This window comes from Melospiza melodia, chromosome 22 (genome assembly GCF_035770615.1).
Source record: "Melospiza melodia melodia isolate bMelMel2 chromosome 22, bMelMel2.pri, whole genome shotgun sequence".
Lineage (NCBI taxonomy): Eukaryota > Metazoa > Chordata > Aves > Passeriformes > Passerellidae > Melospiza > Melospiza melodia.
This window is the reverse complement of record NC_086215.1, coordinates 2,070,793-2,092,615: the sequence shown is the minus strand read 5'-3', so window position 1 is coordinate 2,092,615 and position 21,823 is coordinate 2,070,793. Positions and strand designations below refer to the sequence as shown.

Here is a 21,823-nt window from a genome sequence, read left to right as displayed (position 1 = left end):
CGTACCTACGCCGAAGGCTGCGGCCTCGGGGCGGCTCGGCGAAGTGGGCAGCGCAGGCTGACACCTCCTCCTGCCCGCCCGCGGAGAGGGCCCGTCCCGACTGCGCTTCCTCAGGGCCGGTGCCTCCGCGGCGCCGCCGGACGCGCTGGCTCCCGCCTCGCCGGGTGCCATCGAGCGCGGACGCGCCGGCGCCAGAGCGGTACCGGAAGCGGTTGCCGGAAGCGGCCGCTCCGTCCCGCGGGGCCATGGCGGCAGGCGGCCCCTGAGGCGCCGCCATGTATTCGGGTGCCGCCGCCGCGGGATCGCCGCGCCGGGACTTCATCTCCGTCACTCTCGGCCCAGAGGAGGCGGCCGGGGTCGGTGGCTATAACAACAGCAAGGCTTGGCGGCGGCGCTCCTGCTGGCGGGTGAGGGCCACGCGGGGAGCTGTGCGGTACCGGGGTATCCCTGGCCTGGGTGCGGGGGCACCTGGTGATGGGGGAGGGCTGTTGGGCGGTCAGGAATGTCCCTAGGCTTAGGTGCAGCTGGAGTTTCACGGGGGGCCTAGCGTCGTCCCCCAGTTCCGAGTCGGGCAGAGGCCATGGCTGTCGGCCCTGGGCGCTGGGGCTGCCTCGCTCTGGGCTCTGCTTTCGGAGTGCTCAGGGCTGCTCTCCGCGGGATGGGGGTGTGTAAGGCACGGGCTGGCTGAGGTGTCTCCACGTCATGTCTTAATTTTCACGAATAAAGCTGGGACCGGGGGCATACGGTAAAATCCTGCCCTCTGCTCGTGCACATTTGAGAGGCAACGCCGAGCACTTTGGACAGAAATGAAGATTTGGTCTCTGTGCCTTTGTTCCCTGTGTTGAGGCTTAAGGGGAGGGTCCTGTCTTCTGCCCATGGAGATTAAAGGGAACAGTGTGAGAAGAGGGGTCCTCTGGCAGACCTCTGGGAAGTGACCTTGTCTGCTTGTGGGTAAAATGGGCAGACAGCTTCATGTGGGATGGGAGTCTTGGGCTGGAGAGTCTTCTGTGGGAAAGAGTGAGTCAGAGGGCCAAGATAACCCTTGTTACAGATAGGAGATGATGTATAGTCACCTACAGAGGCTTTACAGGTCATCAGATGAAGTGTGTATGAAGAGCTTGTTTAGGCACACAGTCCCACAGTTCTCTTTTTATTACCAGCTAGAGAGATATGGGCCCGAGTCATCACCCTTCATTTTACACTTATTCTTTGTGAGCAAAAAAACAGTAAGATGGTGGTGAATGCCCTCACATGTTCTTGTGCCTTACTCCTACCTGTTGCAAGACACCACAATTAAAGCTTCTTTTCCCATCCTACCCTGATGAACCACAGGGCTGCTGGATTTCAAGCGTCTTTTTGCAGTGGGAAAAGGATCATAGAGTTTGCTAAGCAGGTAGAACTGAAGATGACACAGTGGGACCAGCATTTTGCAGTGTGTCCAGAGAAGGGTATAACAGTATTCCTGTACAGTCAACAGTGCAGATGTAAGGCAGGAAATTGTGCTGTGGGACTCAGTGTGAGCCCATTGACAGTTCTCCACTGAGACATTCCCGGCCTCTGCATGAGGATGTGGGAAGTACTGTGGGGTTTGTGGCAAAGGTCCTTCCCAAGTGTAGCATTGGCAGTGAAGTTCCCTCTGTATATCCAAACCGGAATTAGTGAATTTCAGGAGGACTGTTGGAAAAGTAATGGTGGCAGTTTAACCCTTGATGTTTAACTCCAGCTTCTCTCTCTGTAAATTGAGGCTAATGTTCCTTGGCATCGTTCAGGTTAACGTAATTTGCTGTCAGTTTTTCAGTGATTGTTGCATATAATCTAGTGCTAACCATACATTTTTGCCCAGGGCTAAACTTGAAAAGATTGTGGGTTCGTCTTGTTTGCTGTTGTGGTGTTTTACTTAATTTTCACATTGCTGCAGGTTGGTGCCTCTTTTTGTTGTGGTGCAGAATTTGTTCTGTGTGACAGTTCCCATGCTTGTCAGAGCCAGGATACCTGACTTCTCTTTTACAGATTGACAGAATATTCTGAGTTGAAAGGGACCCACTCTTTAAGCAAACAGCCCATACAAGGATCAAACCCGTGACCTGCCAGTGATTGGTGCTGACCTTATTTTGAGCTTTTCTTCTTTGCTGCAGTAACATTTTTAGTTTTCCTGCCATTTTCTCGTGTTTCTAATTTTGCATGTGCATTCTGCAGTCCCTTGCCAGCCAGGAGGAAAGAGGCTTTTGGCTGATTTCCCAGTTGATAGCTTAGCAGGTGCTCAGGTCAACCAATGGAGGTTGTGATTGAAGTCAGCTGTAGTTGAAGCTTTCTGGGAATCTTGGCATTTGGCAGCTTCTGAGGTTCTTTGAGCAGGTGGTTCTTATGTTGTTTTTTGTGAGCTTCTTGTGCCAGCTGGTTGGATTTCTGTTTTCTCTCTTATCAAAGAAAATTAGCAATGGATATATGCAGCTGGAAACAGGGTAAAATTAAACCTAGTCAGTTTTGTGGGTTTTAATCTGAATGAACTAATAAGAGTTTATTTTTAACCAAGTAGGTTCTTAATGTTATGCTAAATATTCTTTCTTTTACTTCTTTTCTCTCCTAAAGAAATGGAAGCAGCTGTCCCGACTCCAGCGGAGTGTCATTCTCTTCCTGTTTGCGTTCTTGGCAGTGTGTGGAGTAATTTCGTACACAAGCATGGGGGAAACATGGAAAAGTATGTGTTCTGTACAGCTCACAATTGCCAGACTGAGCTGTTAACACCTCGTTCTGGCAATGAGAGATTAGGAGATGATTGTGGGTCTTATAACCAGTTTTAATTTCCATTGCTAATGACTGGGTGTATTCATTAAAATGCAGTTTTGAGATGATTTTATGTGGTGTTTGAATGATGCAGTGCTTACTCAAAAAATATTTTTGGTATTCCATTTCTTTCTTTGTGTTGACTAGGGCAACGTTTCGTTTTAGTTGATGTCCTGGTTTCAGCCAGGATAGTCAATTTGTTGAAGTAGCTGGGAGGGGGTGTGGCTAAGGTCTGGATGTTATTCTGTACCCCCTCAGTTGTTGCTGGGCGTGGGAGAGGGGAGAAAGGGGCAATTTGTGCTGGGCAGAAGGGGCTCTTCCTGGCAGACAAAACATAGCAGGGGCAGCCATCTTTATTCATGCCTTCATGTAAATAGTTTCTTTTTCCTATACCTTTTGTTATTAATATTGTTGTCCTTACTGTTTGTTTTTTTATTTCATTGCTGTTTCCCCAAAATTGTTCTTATCTCAACCTGTGATCTTTGCCTTCTGTGCCACCAATTTTCAACTCATCCACACCAGAGGGAAGGGGAAGGGGGAGGGCAGAACAGAAAAGGGAGAGAGAATAGCAGTGTTATGGTTTTTGTGGTTTCAGGGAGCACTGAATTGGGAACTACCCTTCCAAAACTATGACAGTTGATTAAAATCTGAAAGTTTTGAGTGTGGTTTCTTTATTGTGTTTGTATGTAGATACGGGTAGCTCAAACCCAATTAGTTTAGAAGTTCTAAGCATTTGGATAATACTAATGTGCATTACTTCTGATATTATCTTATTCATTTATTGAAAAACTGAAACAGTATCAGTTTTAAAAATCCCCATGTGCCTTTTAGGAACTTCCTTTTATATTAGGGAGAGGATTAATACCAAAATACACTTTGTATCTAACAATTAGTGTGTTTTTATCAATGCTTTGTGAATGCAAACAGTTTTTGGAGGTGCATCTACTACTTGTATACAGCAAACTGTTATAAATTTCTAACTGCAGCCTTGACTGTTGATTCCTTGTGCTGAGTAGTTTTGTGTGTCTAGGTATAACAAACAAATCATTCGATGATCAGAGAACAGAACAAGAAATTCCTAGATTGAAGCTGGCAAATCCAGCTGTTCTACCAGCACCCCAGAAAGCAGATGCCAACCATGGAGACTACCCTGAGCTTTCACTGCAGGTAATGTGAGAAGAAATTAGTTTTCTAACGTCACTAAGAGATTGTGAAGGCAAATAGTGCTTGGTTCCAACAGTTGTTGTGGAAGAAGGAGTTGGAACTTGCAGTAAACGTGTGCTCTTGGTGGAATGCTGTCCTCTCAGGGAGGGTTTTGGTATTGTATTTCTTGGCTTTACCTTATTTATTTACATGTTCTGTATGCTGTTTTTCACTCACTGCTCTTCCCAGAAGGGCCAGGACTTTATGTCACACTGACCTCTTACTTGAGGCTTCACTTGTTCTGTGTGAATCACTCTCCACTCTTGTGAGAAGCCTGGAGTCATGGTTCATCTGGGAGCTTGAGAGATAGCTTCAGAAAGAGCAGATGATAGATTTTGAAGGGTTATGTTTGTGGGGAATGCAGTGGGAAAGGAACATCAACTGACACTGAATTAGTGGAGCAAAGGAATACTGGTTACTGTGTTGTTTGTCATGAATTTATCTCGTGAATTCAGGGATGTTCAGTTAATGAATACAAAATTTTGTGTGAAATCTTTTCTTTATCATGCAAAAATGTACATGTATTACTGTATAGTAATTCTTGGTTTTTACACTGGCATTGTGGAAACTTGTTTTTGCATTCTTTTGCTAATTCTCATAAATTTACTGTGCCTAGTAGAATGGAATCAAATATCCTTACAATCCTTCATCACTACCTTGTGTTAAATGAATACTTGGGAGCAGTAAAGGTAGTTTAGAAGTAATTTATCAGTGTAAACTTAAGAATGGGATGATTTTACCAAAAGTTTAAAGCAAACAAATCCACAAGATCTTTACATAGGTTCCATTCAGGTCAGAATTTGCCTGCTGCAAAACAAACAAAATAAGATTTGTATGAATTTATGTTTAATACTGGAATGATATTGATTTATGGCTTGAAATTTTACCATCTCTGCAACTTACCAAGCACATTTTTTTTTCCTATTCTCAGAAGCCACCAAAACCACCTCATGTTCGTCGTGGTCCTTCCAATCTTCAGATAAAGGCGCCACGGAGAGACACAAGACTGAAGACCCAACATGATACCATGAGGGCTGTAGAAGAGCTGGTCGAAAAGGATAAAGTAGAGAAAACGGAGAAATCCATTATCAGGTAGAAATGTTTCAGGCAAGGTACAGTGCTTCCTTCCACCTTGCCTGTGCCAAGATCCATTGAGTGTTGGAGTGAAAATTTCAAGGGCTTTTTGTTGTATGTGTCCGAGGTTATTTTCTTTCTTTGTCCACACAAAGGTTTGTTCTCAGGCCTGGCCTGATAGCTGCTGATATTACTATGCTGATAGATTTAATTTTGATGAATGTGCAGTTTCTCTGATTTTACTGTTTGCATCACACAGCTGCAGAGGGTTTGGAGCCCTGCAAGGCTGGCTGTATTTCTAATGCACTTAGACACTCTTAATGTTCAGCAGGATTCTCAGTGTCCAGAGGTTTCTGCTGTTCGTTGTAATAAATGTTAATCTAACAGTATCAATGTAATAGTGCTGCTGCAAGTGTTTTTGTCCTGGGGCAGGTTTGGAAAGTGATAGCATTGTCAGTGGGTTGGTGCTACTAAAGAAATTGGGCCCAGGCCAACCAGGCAGAACCAATGGATGTGTACATAGCTGTGTGAGTGTAACATGATGTGCTTACTTCTTTCTTACAAGACATTTCATTCCTTGTACAGATCTGGTAGTATCTTTAACAGGAGGTCTGTGCTTCTATGGTTATGTAAGTGTTTTGATTTGGGAATAAGTGAAGGAAAGTAATGTGGATATAGGAAAGACTACCAAAGGTTCAGCAGAGGTTCTTCAGACTTGGAACATGAGGCTTGAGAGTTTTATTTGTTTTATGTTCTCTTTATCACTGGCTCAGATGAGCAGATCATAGCATTGGAACTGTGCCTGGCTCAGCATTTTGGCTGTCAGTATTGTCTGAAAATGTTTTATTGTTTTGCTTTGGCGTGGGCTGTAACTCACAGATTTAAACAGGTGGTAATAAGCGAACTTACAAGAGCAATGAGAACATAGTGAAGACTAGCTACAAATTTAAAGAATGCAAGTAAGAAATGAAATATGGCATTTATCTAAGTCAGAAGGTATGCTGACTGGAAAGAGTCGGACTGTTAAAGTAAACAATATAGACTTTAAAGATCCTGTAAGCCTGGTTCCCTTAGAAAGCATATAATGGGCTCAAAGACACCATACCTATACGTTAAATGGTATGGTTGAGATTGTTTGATCTTGATTTGAATTTGGCCTGACTTGAAGTCTGCTCTGAAAGACAAAGACTTCTCCTTTAGGAGATTCTTCATGAAAACCTGTAAAAACTGCTTTACGCATCTGTGGTAGAAGAGAAGACTTGTAATCCCTTGATAGCAGAGTTAGTACTTTGAGCATCTCATCCTTTGTACTTAATCGTGAGTTTTGGTGATCATCGTTTATGTGTCATTTTTGCAGCATGGCAGGATGGTAGAAATGCTGCAACCTTCTTCAAAGTGTCTCTTTCAGAAGCTGCTCAGAGTAAGGCCACAAGAACAGGACAAAGGGCAGCAACCTGTAGGGGCAATGAGGGATGAATAGTTGGGGTGGGCAATGTGAACTGGCCAATGGGGGAAGCAATCTAATGCAGATTGGCAGTAGTGCTGCAGAGCACCATGGGCTGCGTCCTCTCTATCAGCCTAGGTGGGCAAACTCTGATATATTCTTCCAAAAGAAGGCCCTGGGGATTTCTCTCAGGGGGAAGGATTGAGAGGATTCAACATGGTACTGTTTAGTATTAGTAGCTAGTGTGGTAATTTCAGAGCTGGTAGATAACAAATTGCTTGTAATACAACATTTTCAGGTGTTTATTTTAAGAAGTTTTTTATTAAATTCCATTGCCAAGATATTTAATGAAAATCCAAGAGCTTGTAACACACATTTCTTAATCAAGTAAAATTTTTCTGCAGAGAAAATTTCTTTGAACAGAAAACTTACTTAGTGGGCCACATAATCATTTTGAGCCTTGCTATAAAATCTAACTTCTGTTTTATCAAAATACTGTGTGATAAAGAAAATACAGAGATAAGTCCCATTCATTTGCATGATTTTCTGTGACCAAAATAAGTCCCTTGTATTTGCAGCTGGAGAGGAGCAGTGATAGAACCTGACCAAAGCACTGAACCTCCATCCAGTAAAATAATGGAACTAGAAAAATCTTCACCTGTGGAACCTGAAGACCAGAAAGAACCAAGTAAATAGAGCAGCTAATGATACCTTTTTTTTTTTTTTTGTTTGTTTGCTTTTATGGTTTTGTTTGCTTTTATGGTTTCAGTTGTGCAGTTTCTCCCCATACACATTATTTTATTTGTTTATTTAGATTAAAGGAAACAAAAAGTATAGGAGAGATTGCTTACCTAAAACATCCTAGTTTTTCAGTGTTCTTATTTCACTATGCCAGCCTTCATGCTTGTTAGCCTTCAGAATTTGAAAATAAATTTTAGAGACAAATCTTTGAAATGTAGCCTCTGGGAAGAGGCAGGATAACCTAAAGAAGGAGGGCATGCAAGAGACAGCTTCCTTTTCAGCTGTGCCTTTCCATTTGTTCTGCAAATACAGGGGAAATGACTTCCTCCCTGAACTAAGTGGAACTATTTTTAAGGCTCACCAGAAAGCTGCAGAACTTGTTTTTAAAGTTGCTGCACTTGTGGAGCTAAGAACCTGTTCTTCCTTTTTCTGAGTTCAGAAAAGAAACCAGGAAGTTCTGGTGTGATGAACATGACATATTTCAGTGTGATGTATTTGCACTTCTGCAAGCTTAATATTTATGGCGTTAGCTGTGCTGCTTGATGTTTCCCACTCTAGAAGTCTTTGTTCATAATTTTTCAGAATGGCTTGAAATTTTTCATGTTCAATGTGTAACGTAAGCTCCACTTCACAGCAGATTGCAAGCAAAAACATCAGTACAACTAAGGAAAAAGACTTGGTTTAGCCAAGATGGAAAATGTAAATTTTCTTTCTATTTTGATATTAAATAGTTCAATAGAAATAATTTTGAAGAAGTGATTTTAAATTTAACAGAAAGCAGTTGGTAAGAGAGGGAAGATGAAGGAAAGATGTTATGTGTTGAATTAGCTGAGGATTTTATTCTTAAGCATATGTATTCAGCACCTGGATTACCATGGATCTTAATCTGGTATTTCCTAGCTTCTGTCTTTTTGAGCTTTAGTGATACTCATCTATAGCTGTGCATGATTATTTTAATGGTTTATTTGCAGAAGTGACAGTTTTGTTGCCAGGGAGAAATCTCTATTTCCAGAGAGATTTCTCTCTTCCAGAGAATTTGACTGAATTGCTGACTGGAAACACTGACTGGTTATTCTGCTGAGGAAAGGCTGTTCTGAAACGAATAATATGAGGGTGGTTTTTCCATTGCATCAGTTAGTTTGAAAGAAATTTTATTTTTGGTGCAATGCAGTAAAGTGGTGCGTAGTAGAGTTGCATCAGTGCCCTGTAGAAGTCCTGAGCAAGGTGCTGTTTCTCCTTTGCAGTGCCCATCAATGAGCGCCAGCTGGCTGTGATTGAAGCCTTCCGCCATGCCTGGAAAGGGTACAAGGATTTTGCCTGGGGCCATGATGAGCTGAAGCCTTTGTCCAAGTCCTACAGCGAGTGGTTTGGACTTGGGCTTACCTTAATTGATGCCTTGGATACCATGTGGATTTTAGGCTTAAAAGAAGGTAATTTTTTTCCCTCTTCCAGTTTTTTTCCCCTAAAATAATTCTTTAATTTCTTTTCAGGTACTGCCTGTTCAGAGTTCTTTGAGGGGAATATTTATTACATGTGGCCTATAAATTTAGCTTCCTTGTGAGGGTAAATACATACATACATATGTATGTGTACACAGTGTATGTATCTGGTAGAATTTGAGGGATGTTTTAATAAACTTCCTGGTCTTTGTTTCTGTACTAAAACCTCTGTGCCATTACATAGCCACTGGGGGCTTTCTGCCCATCACTCTTGAGTAGTGTCTCAATGTTCCTTGCTTGTGTTTTACCACACCTAATACCAGTATTTCATATATGGATTTAAGAAGGCTTTTTCTGTAAGGAATCCATGGGTGGAGAAAGGGACTGCTCAGTACTTCTTTCCTGAATTGTTTTGTTGTCTGTATTTTTGAGAGTTATTCTGGAAATGACCATGCTAGAAAACTTTCAAACAGATTTAAAAAACTAAGCCAAAAATTTTGCAGTTCTGTTGCAAAACACTTTAATGCTTAATTAGTATTTATGACCATTTTTTTTGTTGTCGGTTGGTTGGGATTTTATCTTCCGCAATGCAGAGGTTTTTTTAATGGTATTTAAAAATTTCTGGAACTGTATCTTTTTAACCATGGTCAATAGCCACCTTTGTAAACTTTTATTAAACTTACAGATTTTTCAGTCATGATATGAAGAACAGAGCTGCCAGTGAGGGTGCAATAAATACTCAAAGTATTTCATGGTTCTGTCTCTTCTACCTTTGAAGTTTTTGTAAAATAATACGTTGTGTGTGTGCAGCTCTAAGCCTGCGCAGGCTGTCTTGAAGTTTCATCAAGTTGACAGTATGTTGCTCTTTTTTTTCCTATTTAATTTTGAACTGAGTAGAGTTTTTAAAATAAATTATTAGTATTAGAGATATGTTGAAAATGGGTTCTTGGTGAGGACTTCTTTCTGTTTTTTATCAGTTCTGCTGACTGCCTTAGAGAGCTCCTGGGGTTTCTTCTGAATAACAAGTGCTATGTAAATGCAAGTTCTGTTTGAGGCTGCTAGTCTTTCTTATCACCTGATGAATGCAAAAGCTTCTGTGGCAGAGAACTCTGCCTTTGCTGTTGTACTTCTGACAACACTGACTGAAGAATTTTAGTAATTCTTCTCAACGTGCCCAACATCCTGTATTTGCCCAGCATCCAGGACTGGAGGGCGAAGAGGCATCCATTTGCTCCAGAGTTTATCTTGTAAGGAATGCATTCCATTCTGGTAAACTGTTTGTTCTGCTTCTCACAAGCAGGAGTTTCCAGAAGCTGTGAGATCACTGAAATAGCTCAGCCTCCAGTCGTGAGGGCTAAATTGACTCACATGCACTGTGGAGACCCTGTGCCCAAGCAGTTACTGAGTGCTGCTGCTGCTAAGCTGATTGATGAACATAATATGCCTTTTCTTTTAACCTTTCTTTTGAATTAGTAATGTGATAAACAACCATTTTTGTTTCTCGAGAAAAAGATTGCACCATCTTGCAGGAAGCAGGCTCCTGAGGACATTGCTAGGCTAAAGCTATTAACTGAAAATGTTACCTGTTACTGCGCTGGATAATGGGTCTGGTTGAAAAAGATTAAATTAAAAGTAGCAGGCTTTGTGGAAGTGTAACTAATTATTTGACAAGTCAAATGGATGGATTTGAACGATTCTAATTTTGGGACTATTTTACTAAAAAATTCTTCTATTCTTTTTTAAACTATTAAGGATTTTCTGTTTTGGTGGATATTTCTGTCTGTGTGCTTCTATGGTGTGTGCTGAATAAGAATTAAGCCAATGGTAATGAAACTTCCTCCAGCATGTTCTCTTCATGCTCTTCATTTTAATTTTCCACCTAAAATATTCATCTCTATAGACAAATACAAGTAACTGTCATGAATATATGGAGTACTCATGTCTTTAGTTATTGGAACATGCCAGAAGTTCTGAACTGAACTACCTTTTACACTTTGCAGAGTTTGAAGAAGCAAGAAAATGGGTAGCAAATGATTTAGTCTTTGATAAAAATGTGGATGTGAACCTGTTTGAGAGCACTATCCGTATCCTGGGTGGCTTGCTGAGCACCTACCACCTATCTGGAGATAGCCTTTTCCTGGAAAAAGCTGTGAGTGTCTGGCCTTACAAATGAAATTGGGTTATGTATTCCATATTGGACAAAGTTGAGGGAAGGTTCCTCAGAAAGTTAAATGTTACTGGTTTTTAACAGTTTCATAAAGTGGTGGGGAAGGCATTTACCATTAAGCTTTGAAGCCTGCACTTCTGCTCTCTGTACAACCTCAAAGCCTTGCTGTGTTTGTCACCTTTTCTTGTATGTCTGGTCTTCTGCTGATGAATGGTTGACCATCATGAAGTTCATGAAACAAAAGAAGAAATAAATGATTGGCAAAGGGTAATAGTTGTTTTTTATTGCCCTTTCTGTGTGTCTTAACAGCATCAGCTGCTTCAGCAGATTAGCTAGATCAGCCTGTGACTGCATGCTAGGGATTGCAGCCTCAGATGAGGCCTGCAGTGCTAAGGACAAGGTGGAAACTCTGCTCATTACAATGAATAAGTTAATGTCTTTTTAAATTTCTTTAATTGCTTGCATCATCTAAAACTAAGCTGCTGTTCTTCCATCTGCTTTGTGAAGAAAATCTAATCGGATGTCTATTTATATATATATATGTATTTTTGGTTTGACTTGTTTTGACCCTGTGCTTTCTTTAGAAAGACATTGGAAACAGGCTTATGCCAGCATTCAAGACGCCGTCCAAGATCCCTTATTCTGATGTCAACATTGGTCGGGGCACTGCACATCCCCCTCGCTGGACATCTGACAGCACTGTGGCAGAGGTGACCAGCATTCAGTTGGAGTTCAGGGAGCTCTCTCGTCTGACTGGAGATGAGAAATTCCGGGTATGGAAGAATCAGTTGATATTGCTTGCTTTGTCCATTTCTCTGCAGCTCTACCACTGACTCTCCATCAGTACTCATGGTCTCAGGAGTCTATAAGTTATGATAAATAAGTTGTGGAACTCTAGACAAGGGAAGAAAAAGAAACAAAATATTCCGTTATTTTATTGAATGCCAGAAATAGTAGTGGAGATGAGTAATTGTTTTTCATCCTCAGAAACAGCTTTTAAGTAGAAAAATAAAAATTTCTGAGTGTAGTTTCTTGATACTGTTTTCTGTGTGCAGAGAAGAAAACTGAAATGTTACCATCCAAGGAACTAAAATGTCATTCAATAGTTAAGAGTCTGAGAGCAGGTCACCATATAGGGAAAAGTTAGTTGAAATAAAAAGAATTTCAGAGAAAATAATATTTTCCATTTTTCTTTTTGTTTGCTGATGTTATTATTTTGATATTTTGTATCCACAGCTCAGTGTTGAAGAACGCAGTTATTTAAAGAACCTTACTATTGCTAAATAGATTCATGTAGTTGATTTTTTTGCCGAACTTCTCCTTTGCAAGTCTGAGTAAATCTGAGTGCTGTAGTACTGGCTTTTGAGTGGGCTTGCCTTCAAGGAAAGGAAACAGTTATAATTGCTTCAGAGTACTTGAACATAACCAGAACATTGTATTTTGAGAGTCCAAAAGTCTGAAATCTTGAATTTAATATATTGCTCTAGCTGAACTTGATGTCCCTGATGCTAATTTGGGGGAGCAAAGTTACAGGTTTGTTACTGGACTATAGTGACGTGACACAGTTCTGTACCTCATTTATACCTGTAATTTATGTTTTCCATTTTCTTGTAGAAAGCTGTAGATGAGGTGATGAAGCATGTTCACATCCTCTCAGGGAAAAACGATGGCCTGGTGCCTATGTTCATCAACACCAACAGTGGACAGTTCACCCACCTGGGGGTCTACACTCTGGGAGCCAGAGCTGACAGTTACTATGAGTATCTACTTAAGCAGTGGATTCAGGGTGGAAAGAAAGAAAATGAGTAAGTTCTTTACACTTCTGATATTGGTGTTATAATCAGGTGAGCTGTAAAACCCGCTGTTGTAGTTTGCTGCTTAAAGAAAAACAATGCATGTGCTCAAGAGTCAGCTGGACTTAGTACTGTTTTTAAAAGCAAGCTATGAAGAAAGAGAGACCTGTGGTAACATGATGAAAGAACACAAGGAGAGTTAGCCTTAGTCTTAAAACTCCCCTCTCCACAAAAGCTTTTTCTTCCTCAGATGTGAGGAGTGTCACAGAAAGGAGATGAGAATAATAATGACACTTCTGAAATACTGTGGGCCTCTCCTTTTGACAGTGATGTCTGTGTTTCCTCTGGGTGTGCTAGTGAAAGGAGAGTTTGATGTTTGTGTTATCTTCTCTTTAATTCCAGAATGCCAGACTGGTTGGGGTTGGAAGGGATCTTAAAGCTCCTTCTGTGCCACCCCTGCTATGGGCTGGGACACCTTCCACTAGACCAGGTTGCTCCAAGCCCCATGCGGCCTGGCCTGGGACACTTCCAGGGATAGGGCAGCCACAGTTCCTCTGGGCAAACTGTGCCAGGGCCTCCCCACCCTCATAGGGAAGAATTTCTTCCTAATATTGTGTCAGTCTACTTACTTTCAGTTTAAAGACCCTTGCTCTATCACTTCATGCTTTTGTAAAAAGTCCCTCTTCAAGTCTCATATGTTTCTTTTATCTGTACTGCATTAGTGGAAGAGTGTTTACAAGGAGGAGTTAAAGAGCTTGGAAAAGAAACTTTCCTTCAAGACAAGTCTGCATATAAGTTAATTCTGTTAGACTGTTAGACTCCTTGTTAATTTCAAGGAGTTTAATGCAGACAGAGCAAAAATGTGCTTCTTGGAGGCATTTTTGTGTGTCAGAGCAGATGCCCTTCTGCAAACTAAGCTTTCATCACTGCTCTTTCTGAGGCTTATTTTACTGTAAATGGAGAACCGCTTTCTTTGGGACCACAATGGCATTTTGTGAGCCGCACAATCAACAGGTTGTTTTCCATATTGAAAGTACATGAAAGCAAGGAAAAATGAAATTAAATACTGCGAAACAGTGTTTCACAGTGAGACAGGTCAATTGGAAAAGATTGCTTAAACTCTTTAAATCTCCATCTTTGGATGGGGGTACTGAAAAATTGCTTGGATAACCTGGTGAAATTGAATCTGCCTCAGAGCAGAGGGTTGAAATAGAGACCTCCAAGAGGTCCTTCCCAGCCTCGATTTTCTGTGATTTCAATAACTCTGCTTCCAAGGATTTTTGAAAAAAAATCTGGTTATTGCCTAGAAACAGTTGCAGGTGTTTTCTTTAATATTTGAATAAGTATTAAAGTATTATTTACTTTTCAAGTAAATAAATTTACTTTTCAAGTAAATTGCTACATGGTAGTGACAACTGATTAATGTTGTGTTGATGGTTACTGAGGGAGTTTTTTGAGTTTTCACGTTTAGTTAAATATTACTCTGTAGACTGAAGTAACAGTTGTCTAAAAGATTGTGCTGAACATCAGCTATGACCAAATATTCTAATGTTCTAATTGTGTGCATGTGAGCCAACTGGGGATGATTTTTTTCACAGGCTGTTGGAAGACTATATGAGAGCCATAGAAGGAGTGAAAAAGCATCTTCTTCAGAGATCAGAGCCCAAGAAGCTTACTTTTGTAGGAGAGCTTGCTCACGGCCATTTCAGTGCCAAGATGGTAAGAAATATAACTGCAAAAGAAAACAGAAAAACCATTACAAAATTTAAATGAAACCCAACACAGAGGCAAATGCAAAGCTTTTCCCTCTCAAAAAACAAAACCGAACCCCAACAAAAACAAACAAATGAAAAAAAACCCAAAACACAAGATGATATATGCATACACATCTGTCCAGTGTGATGACATTAATGAGTAGCCTTGTAGATACTAACTACAAGTGCAAACCGAGGGCCTTCTCTGAGTCACTCTAGGAAACCCATTTTGTTCCTTCAAGACTGAACATTTTGGTGCTGGAATTAAAATTTCTTTCTTTTTTCCCCCTGTTTTAGTCAGGGGGAAAAAATTCCAGGGTCCTAAATTGTTGCAATAATACCTATTTTACGTATTACTAGTTTTCAATTATTCAAAAATAAATGTAGGCACTTGCACACCTGTGTTTTCAGATTTGCCTTCAAAAGAAGCATGTCATCTAATACTGTATTATGGGGTTTAAAAAGAAATTAATAATTTTGGAGGTTTCTGTCCATTCATGACATCTTTATTTTCCTGCCTGGAAGATTCTTGGGTATAACAGTATGCTGTTTGCTGTAGGGAAAATTGATTGATCTTTACCCTGTGTTCCCAATTTGTGTATTTTAAGATCTTCCAGTTAAAAATCCCATGCTGTGCAGGTATTGTATATGTGCATAGCTTGTCTGAAAGATGAGTGATGTATTATTAATGTATGTATAGCCTTTCCTGATGTAGTGTTTTTAAGATCTTTAGTACTGGTTTTCAGCATGTGCTTCTTGGATCTGAATTTCCCAAAAGCTCTCCAAAAAACCTGCTGTGAGTAAGACCAGAGTCTGGGTTTTGGGTGGAGGGGGCTGCCCCATTCCAGGACAGGACAGAGTTGAATTGAGACAGATAGATTTGGCTTTGGTGTCTGTATATGTCAGAACACTTCCTTCTGTTTCAGGGAGTCAGAATTTTTGTTTTAATCCATTATTATTGGGTGGAAGGCTGGACAGGTCTCCTACCCCGTCCAGCTGGAACAGTGGGGGATGTTTGGCTCCTATGTCTATGCTGACCTTTACAACCCTCCACTTTCTTTAAGGACTGGACAAAGCTTTTAAAGGTCCATACAGGGACATCAGAGTGGTTTTATTGTGTTTTTGAGTGATGAGACTTGAGCTTTGATTCTGAATGTTGAAAATCATTTGAGATTCCATATGTGACATTAATCTGCGGTGCTTATTTTCTTACATCAATGGTAGGTTTAGCTCCTAAGCTACCATTAGGTTAGAATGAGGATGTGAAGCCTTTAGGTGGTTCTGTTGATGCCCTGCATGAGCTGATATGAAATGTATGCTTCTGGTAAACCAAAAGACACTCTCCTTCCCCTCAACATGACCTGAGACCTTTTTTCCAGAAACTTGTCATAAAAACACATTCTTCTACATTTTTGAAATTAACGATTTCTGTAATAATGCTGCCTGCCTCATGTTACATTACATGAGATTGTTAAAAAGTTATCCTCAAGTTGTTGGCACCAGAAATGTGTTTTGAAGAAGAACAAAAAATCAAAAAAATTAAAAAGACAGTGCCTCCTTACTTCCCCTGCTGTTTGATGTGTAACTTCTCAGTAAGAGTTGTCTTGTCTTGCAGGATCACTTGGTTTGCTTCTTGCCGGGTACTTTAGCACTGGGAGCTCACAATGGACTGGCTGCTGATCATATGAAGTTGGCTGAAACTCTTATAGAAACCTGCTACCAGATGTATGCTCAAGTAGAGACAGGCCTGAGCCCAGAGATTGTGCACTTCAACCTCCATGCGCAGAAGGGCCACAAGGATGTAGAAATCAAGGTGAGCACATAGCTGGCCTGAATTTCAGGTTTCTCTGTAGCTCTATTCTGCTGTTGAACTCCTGGCCAGATACTAGCAATGGGGTCTGTTGTGAAGCAGCTAAATCTTTCTCTGCCTTGCCTTCTAGCTGTACCCTAGACTTTGTTTTTAGTTACCCCAGCAGTATATTTAGAAGCTGATTTATGCATAGCAAACTCTTGGGAGCAGATGGAGATGTGAATAATTATTTTTCTCCCTGCATGCATCCTTGAGGAAATTCCCTGTCTAATACTCTTGCCTTTTTTTCTCTTGCAGCCTGCAGACAGACACAATTTATTGCGACCAGAAACTGTGGAAAGCCTTTTTTATATGTACAGATTCACTGGTGATAAGAAATATCAAGACTGGGGCTGGGAAATCTTGCAGAATTTCAACAGATACACCAGGGTAAGGCCAGTTTATTATAACCTTGTTCTGTCAGGACTGTATTTTTTCACTTGCTTTCTAACAACAACTTGAAAACCATACTATGTTTCAGGATTCATCAGATAAATGTGGGGGAATTTGTAGGTATATACAGAAAAATTGTTTTCTTACAGATGGAGATACCCTCCTTAGTCTATATAATGAAAGAAGTCATATTACATTGATGAAAAAGTGAAATACAGAAGCTATAGGCAAGACTACCAAAGTGTTAGAATCTGTAGTTTCTAGACTTTGGAAGCTGAGAAGGGCATGGCTGGATTGAAAGAACTCTTCAATTAAAGTTGCCAAAGAAAAAAGAAATAGCATAAAATGGCATTGATGGCATTAACAGTATTTGTGTTCATTCTGACTACAGTGCTCATGGAGATGTCACTGATATGCTCTGAAAGTGTGGCACCAAATATCAATGGTCTGTTCTTGGGTCAGCTCTAATGTAGAAATCTCTGGTTCCTTTCTGTATATTTGTCCAGAAACTTCAAAGGGATGTTCTTTGTGATACCCCTCTACCCTGAGCACAAATGGATATTTTGCTTCATTTATTGTTGTGGTTTCTTTTAAAATGCAATGAGAGTTTTTTTTCATTACTGAAGCTTTATACGTAAATGAAAACCAAGTATGAAATGAAAAGCATGAAAACATGATCTGGTCATAGCACTTATCTTCTCCAAGTGCATCTGGATGTTAGGAAGTAAAAAATTGTTTTAGGTTATGCAAAGATACGATTTTTTATTTCTTTTTTTTTTTTGCACAGGTTCCTACCGGTGGTTATACTTCTATTAACAATGTTCAGAATCCCAGGAATCCAGAACCACGGGATAAAATGGAGAGCTTCTTTCTTGGGGAAACACTCAAATACATGTTTCTGCTATTCTCAGATGACATAGACTTAATCAACCTTGACAAATATGTCTTTAACACAGAGGCTCATCCACTCCCTATCTGGGTACCAGCATAGACTCTACATCAGTGGATCTTCCAGTGGTGGCATTATCTTCAAGTCACTTTACTTTTCAGGGTTTGAGGAGAGATGCTATAAAATGCACCTTTTTGACTTCAAACAACAGACAGAAGCTTGGGAAAAGCATTTCTGGTTTGAAGAAATCACATCAGTCTTAAATCTGATCTCTGGTTCTGGGATGGGCAAAGCTGTGCCATATGAAGCTGATTTCCCTGGTGCTGAGGTTCAGAAGGTAATTGTAGCGTGGACCATGACATTCTTGGGGCTCTGATGGCCCACTTAACTGATGACTCATTTATGTCAGTGTTACTAAATGCTCATTAAATGCTGAGAATGCAGCGAATTGGCTTAGGGCACCCTGTTGTTCCTGGAGAGCAGGAATAAGCCTCCAGTTTTCTGGTTTATTCTGGATTCACTGAAACACTGGATTACAGAGCCATTCCTTTGTCAGACCGTGACAGTGGTTCAGGTGCAAAGTGGAATAAACAAAGAGCTGTAGTGCTGTCCCAGGGAAAAGCTGTCAGTATTGCTGCTGGTACTCTGATCTCATTCCAAACTCCCGAGATATGCTGCATCGTGTTAAGAGAAGAAAGAGGCAGCAGAGCATCTGTTGTATAGTGTTTTAGTTTTGTAGAGTACTTGGAACAGTACTCAAGTTGTGGCTGAAATGAATGGTGAAAGAGAATTTGCTGCTGGTTTAGCTCAAAGTGGTATATAATTTTGTAGAAATATTGAGTTTTTTAACTTCCCTGCAGGAAAGCAGGAGATAATGTGAAATGCAAGTAAAACTACATGTGCATTTTATATCTTATTTGCATCAGTTAGACTCAGGTATTCTGACTGAAAGCTGCTTTCAGCTTTTCAGAGGTTGGGCACTGGGAAAGCTTGTGAGCATATTAAGTATCAGCTTCCTTGTGTCCCTTCCTGTTCAGATATCACATAATGGTTTTTGTTGACTCAAAACAAACCGACAGCTGTACAGCAAAGTTCTTCTTATTCATAATTTCTTGGACCATCGAGAAATTGTCAGTTATTTTTTTTCTTAGGAGTACAGTGGGTATTTTCAGCAGTAGTGTTAAAAGCAGACAGTCTACAGCAGTTATAGACCCCAGTAGAATTGGAGAAATTAATTTCAGTTAGTTGAAGACAAAGTCAACCCAGGTTTTTAAAGAATCTTACAGGACCCCTGGGATCTTTCATTTTTAAATGTGCACATGAACAGATTTTAAGCCATGAATTTGAAAATGAGCTTTCTAGAGTGCTTTTCCTTTTGGATTTGGACTTGTACAGTCCTGTATTCATGGATAAGATCTCAGAAATGTGATTGTTCATATTTCCAGTTGGTCTCACTAAAAGTCTCTTTCCCCTATGGCAGGGGTGTCATGGGCAGGGCCAGGAGCTGCAATCCCCACTAAATCCAGAGGTCACCAGCTGTTAATGGAGCTGACTGATTTTGACTCTAATGTTTCATTTTCCAGTGGCTGAGGGAGGTATTTTTTAGTAATTGTAATCTTTGATTTGTAAAGTAAGATGCATCTTTGTTTTATGCTGATCCATTCTGTTTGCTGGAGTTACAAGTTACTCTTGGGACCACTATTTAAGTGTTTTATATAGTATTTATCATTCCATGTACTAATGGAAATGGAGAAATTTTAGGAATTATTTAAATGCACATTCTTCTGTCATCAGAGGGACCCTGTCCTGGGATTGACAGGACATAACTAGTCAGTGCAGAATGTTAATGTTCCTCTCGTTCACATGCCAGCAGTAACTCTGAGAACAAGCTTCTCATTTACAAGTGCAGTGGAATCCAGTTGCTATGGCCTTTGGCTACACAACTGATTTGCTGTCAAGGCTTCTGTTTTCTTTGGCACAACAATAAATTAAGATAGTGCAGTGGAAATGTGGAAGGAAGCACCTTCAGTTTTTTTTGTTCATGAAGCAGGTTTATGCTGCTGAGGAGCTGAGTTTGGGCTAAAAGCTAAAGGCTTAAAATTGGAGACTAAAGGAAAAAAAAATAAATTCAGTGACACTACCCAGGTCCTGCTCTCCTGTGTTTCTTTGGCCTTGTGCCTTTGAACAAAGTGAATTTTGATCCTTTAATTTTGACTGTGCTGTGGATTGTAAAACTTCCAGGGTTTGGTGTTTCACCGGAGAGCTGCCTGACTGAAGCAAGAGAGATTTCTTGGAAAATGGAATACATAAATGCTTACCAAAAATCTTCTGGTTTGGAAGTTGTACACAAGTCTTAATGCAGTCGAGTCTACAAATGTGACTATGGGAGTCTGTGTGATACTTTTTTTTGTTTTATGATTGGCTTGAGAGCAGTAATTAATTTCTTAATGAGTTGAAGGAGAGAAGAATAAACTGACACTTCCTCAAACATGTCTTGTCTTTTAGCTGAGCCTGTTGGTTCAGCTGATTTCTATCTAGTTCCCCTTATACCATGCAGTCTCCTCAAAATGTGGCTTTGCTGTCCTCAGCCTTTAAACCTGAGGTTCAGGTTGTTAGCTCTCACTCCCTTTGAGAACAAATGCTTGTTTCACACCCCTACGTCACTTGTGAAATGGCACAAACAAAACAATCTCAATCAAGCTCATCTATTCTTCCTGTTCTTCTGCAGAGGTCATTTTAATTGCTTGTTTATTTTTACTTCTTTAGCAAACTGTTGGGTCCGATCAGTCTCTGAGTTCCACAGCCTATTTCTGTTCCATAGTGTGCTCCTCCAGGGCAACTCAAACTCAATTTGTGGTTTCTTGTTCCAAAGCTTGAACTGCTGTGTCTGTAATCCACTTTGGTGTTTCTACATACTGGGACACTTTTGGCTTAAGTGGAGTGTTGTGGGAAGGCTACCACTGAGATAGGGATTCTGTCCTTGGGCTTTCACTGAGAAACAGAGCCGGGCATGGGCAGACCCACAGAGAACTGGAGGGCTGTGGACTTGGGAGTCTCACACTTGGGGCTTTGAGGCACAATTCAGGAAATACTGACCTGTATGCTCAAAAAAAAAATCAGCAGATGGATGGAGCACAGTTACCATCTAATCCCTGAACTTTTGAAAGCTGAATTCTCATTACCGGTCTGTAGAAGCTGGCAGTTTTGCAGGACTTCATTTAACAGGATTTTCAGCATTCCATACCAAGCTCAGGTACAGCTCTGTTTACTCTGACAAATACACCTTGTTTCCTGTACCATGCCAGTGTGATGTTGGCAGTGATGATGGATGAAGATAAGAAAGGTTTTTGTAATAACGCATTTACAGTTTTGTGAATTCTTCCTGCACCTCAAGACTTTCCTCTTAGAAATAGCCCTGCAAGGGAATTCAGCCCCTGAGTGCCAGTGTCACACTCAGTATATTTAACAGGAACAGTAAAACTGACATGATGGGGTAGCTCCATGAAGCTTGTTGCTTCAAGAGAAAGGGTTAAGATTTTTCTGATTTTGTATTTGGGAAGGAAGACTTGGATTCTTTTGTTCTCTGAAATACTGCTGGAGATTGCTGTCCAAAGCAGGAAGCCTCTGTGTCTACTGGAGCCCAACCCTGAGTTCCTGTTCTGTATGATGTTCCCACCTTGGCTGCACTCTTTGTGTCAGTAAATGATGATAGAACAAATTGGGCCTTTGTTCAACAACCTCATTGGTGCAGGCCTTAAGCACAGGGTCTGCACCTGTGGTCTGGTCTGGGTCACTCACTGCTTTTATGCCATTTATCCTTGTGTGGCCCTGAAGTTCAACCAGGAGCAGCATTCCCATGATGCTCAAGAGAGGTGCTTTGGGGCTCTTCTCTTCAGCTCAGACAGTACCACCCAGCAGGGTTTTCTTTTTACCTCCCATGCTTGCTTGCCAAAGGATTCAAAACATTATGGATGTTGGTGGCACTGGCTTCAGACTTCTGCCATGATTTCTTTTATGGTGCTGCTCATCTATCCTTAGATGTCCATTTCTATTACCTCTTTGCCATGGTATCTGAAAGCCTTTAGTTTATCCTTCCATATCAATCAAACTATGTGTATTCCTTTGGAATAAGAACTGTCTGTAAGAGGAAAATAAGACCTCAGTATAGTCCAAGAGAAGAGGATTAAAAAACCTGTCCTAGAAGGTCAGCAGTTCTCTTCAAAGCACAGACCCAGCCCTGGTGACTGGGATAACTTGCAGTGACTTCCTGAAAGGATAACTTGCAGTGACTTC

At 40.8% G+C, this 21,823-nt stretch overlaps 1 protein-coding gene across 1 annotated transcript; it reads left to right on the top strand.

Moving 5' to 3' along the window:
- The first annotated feature begins 240 nt into the window (after nt 1-240).
- MAN1B1 (mannosidase alpha class 1B member 1) lies at nt 241-19,670 on the top strand. Its single transcript, XM_063174787.1, has 13 exons — nt 241-407; nt 2,590-2,698; nt 3,815-3,951; nt 4,919-5,079; nt 7,084-7,193; nt 8,491-8,676; nt 10,686-10,834; nt 11,437-11,625; nt 12,467-12,657; nt 14,244-14,364; nt 16,015-16,212; nt 16,507-16,638; nt 17,429-19,670. Exons 1-13 carry the CDS (start codon nt 276-278, stop codon nt 17,630-17,632), a joined length of 2,019 nt encoding a protein of 672 aa, XP_063030857.1. The 5' UTR covers nt 241-275; the 3' UTR covers nt 17,633-19,670.
- The last annotated feature ends 2,153 nt before the right edge of the window (nt 19,671-21,823 follow it).

Bases quoted from the DNA above. Each gene is read 5' to 3' on its own strand.
- MAN1B1 (XM_063174787.1), top strand. From the start codon at position 276: ATGTATTCGGGTGCCGCCGCCGCGGGATCGCCGCGCCGGGACTTCATC. The intron at 8,677-10,685 runs GTAATTTTTTTC...TACACTTTGCAG, and splicing joins GATTTTAGGCTTAAAAGAAG to AGTTTGAAGAAGCAAGAAAA. The intron at 16,639-17,428 runs GTAAGGCCAGTT...TTTTTTGCACAG, and splicing joins ATTTCAACAGATACACCAGG to GTTCCTACCGGTGGTTATAC.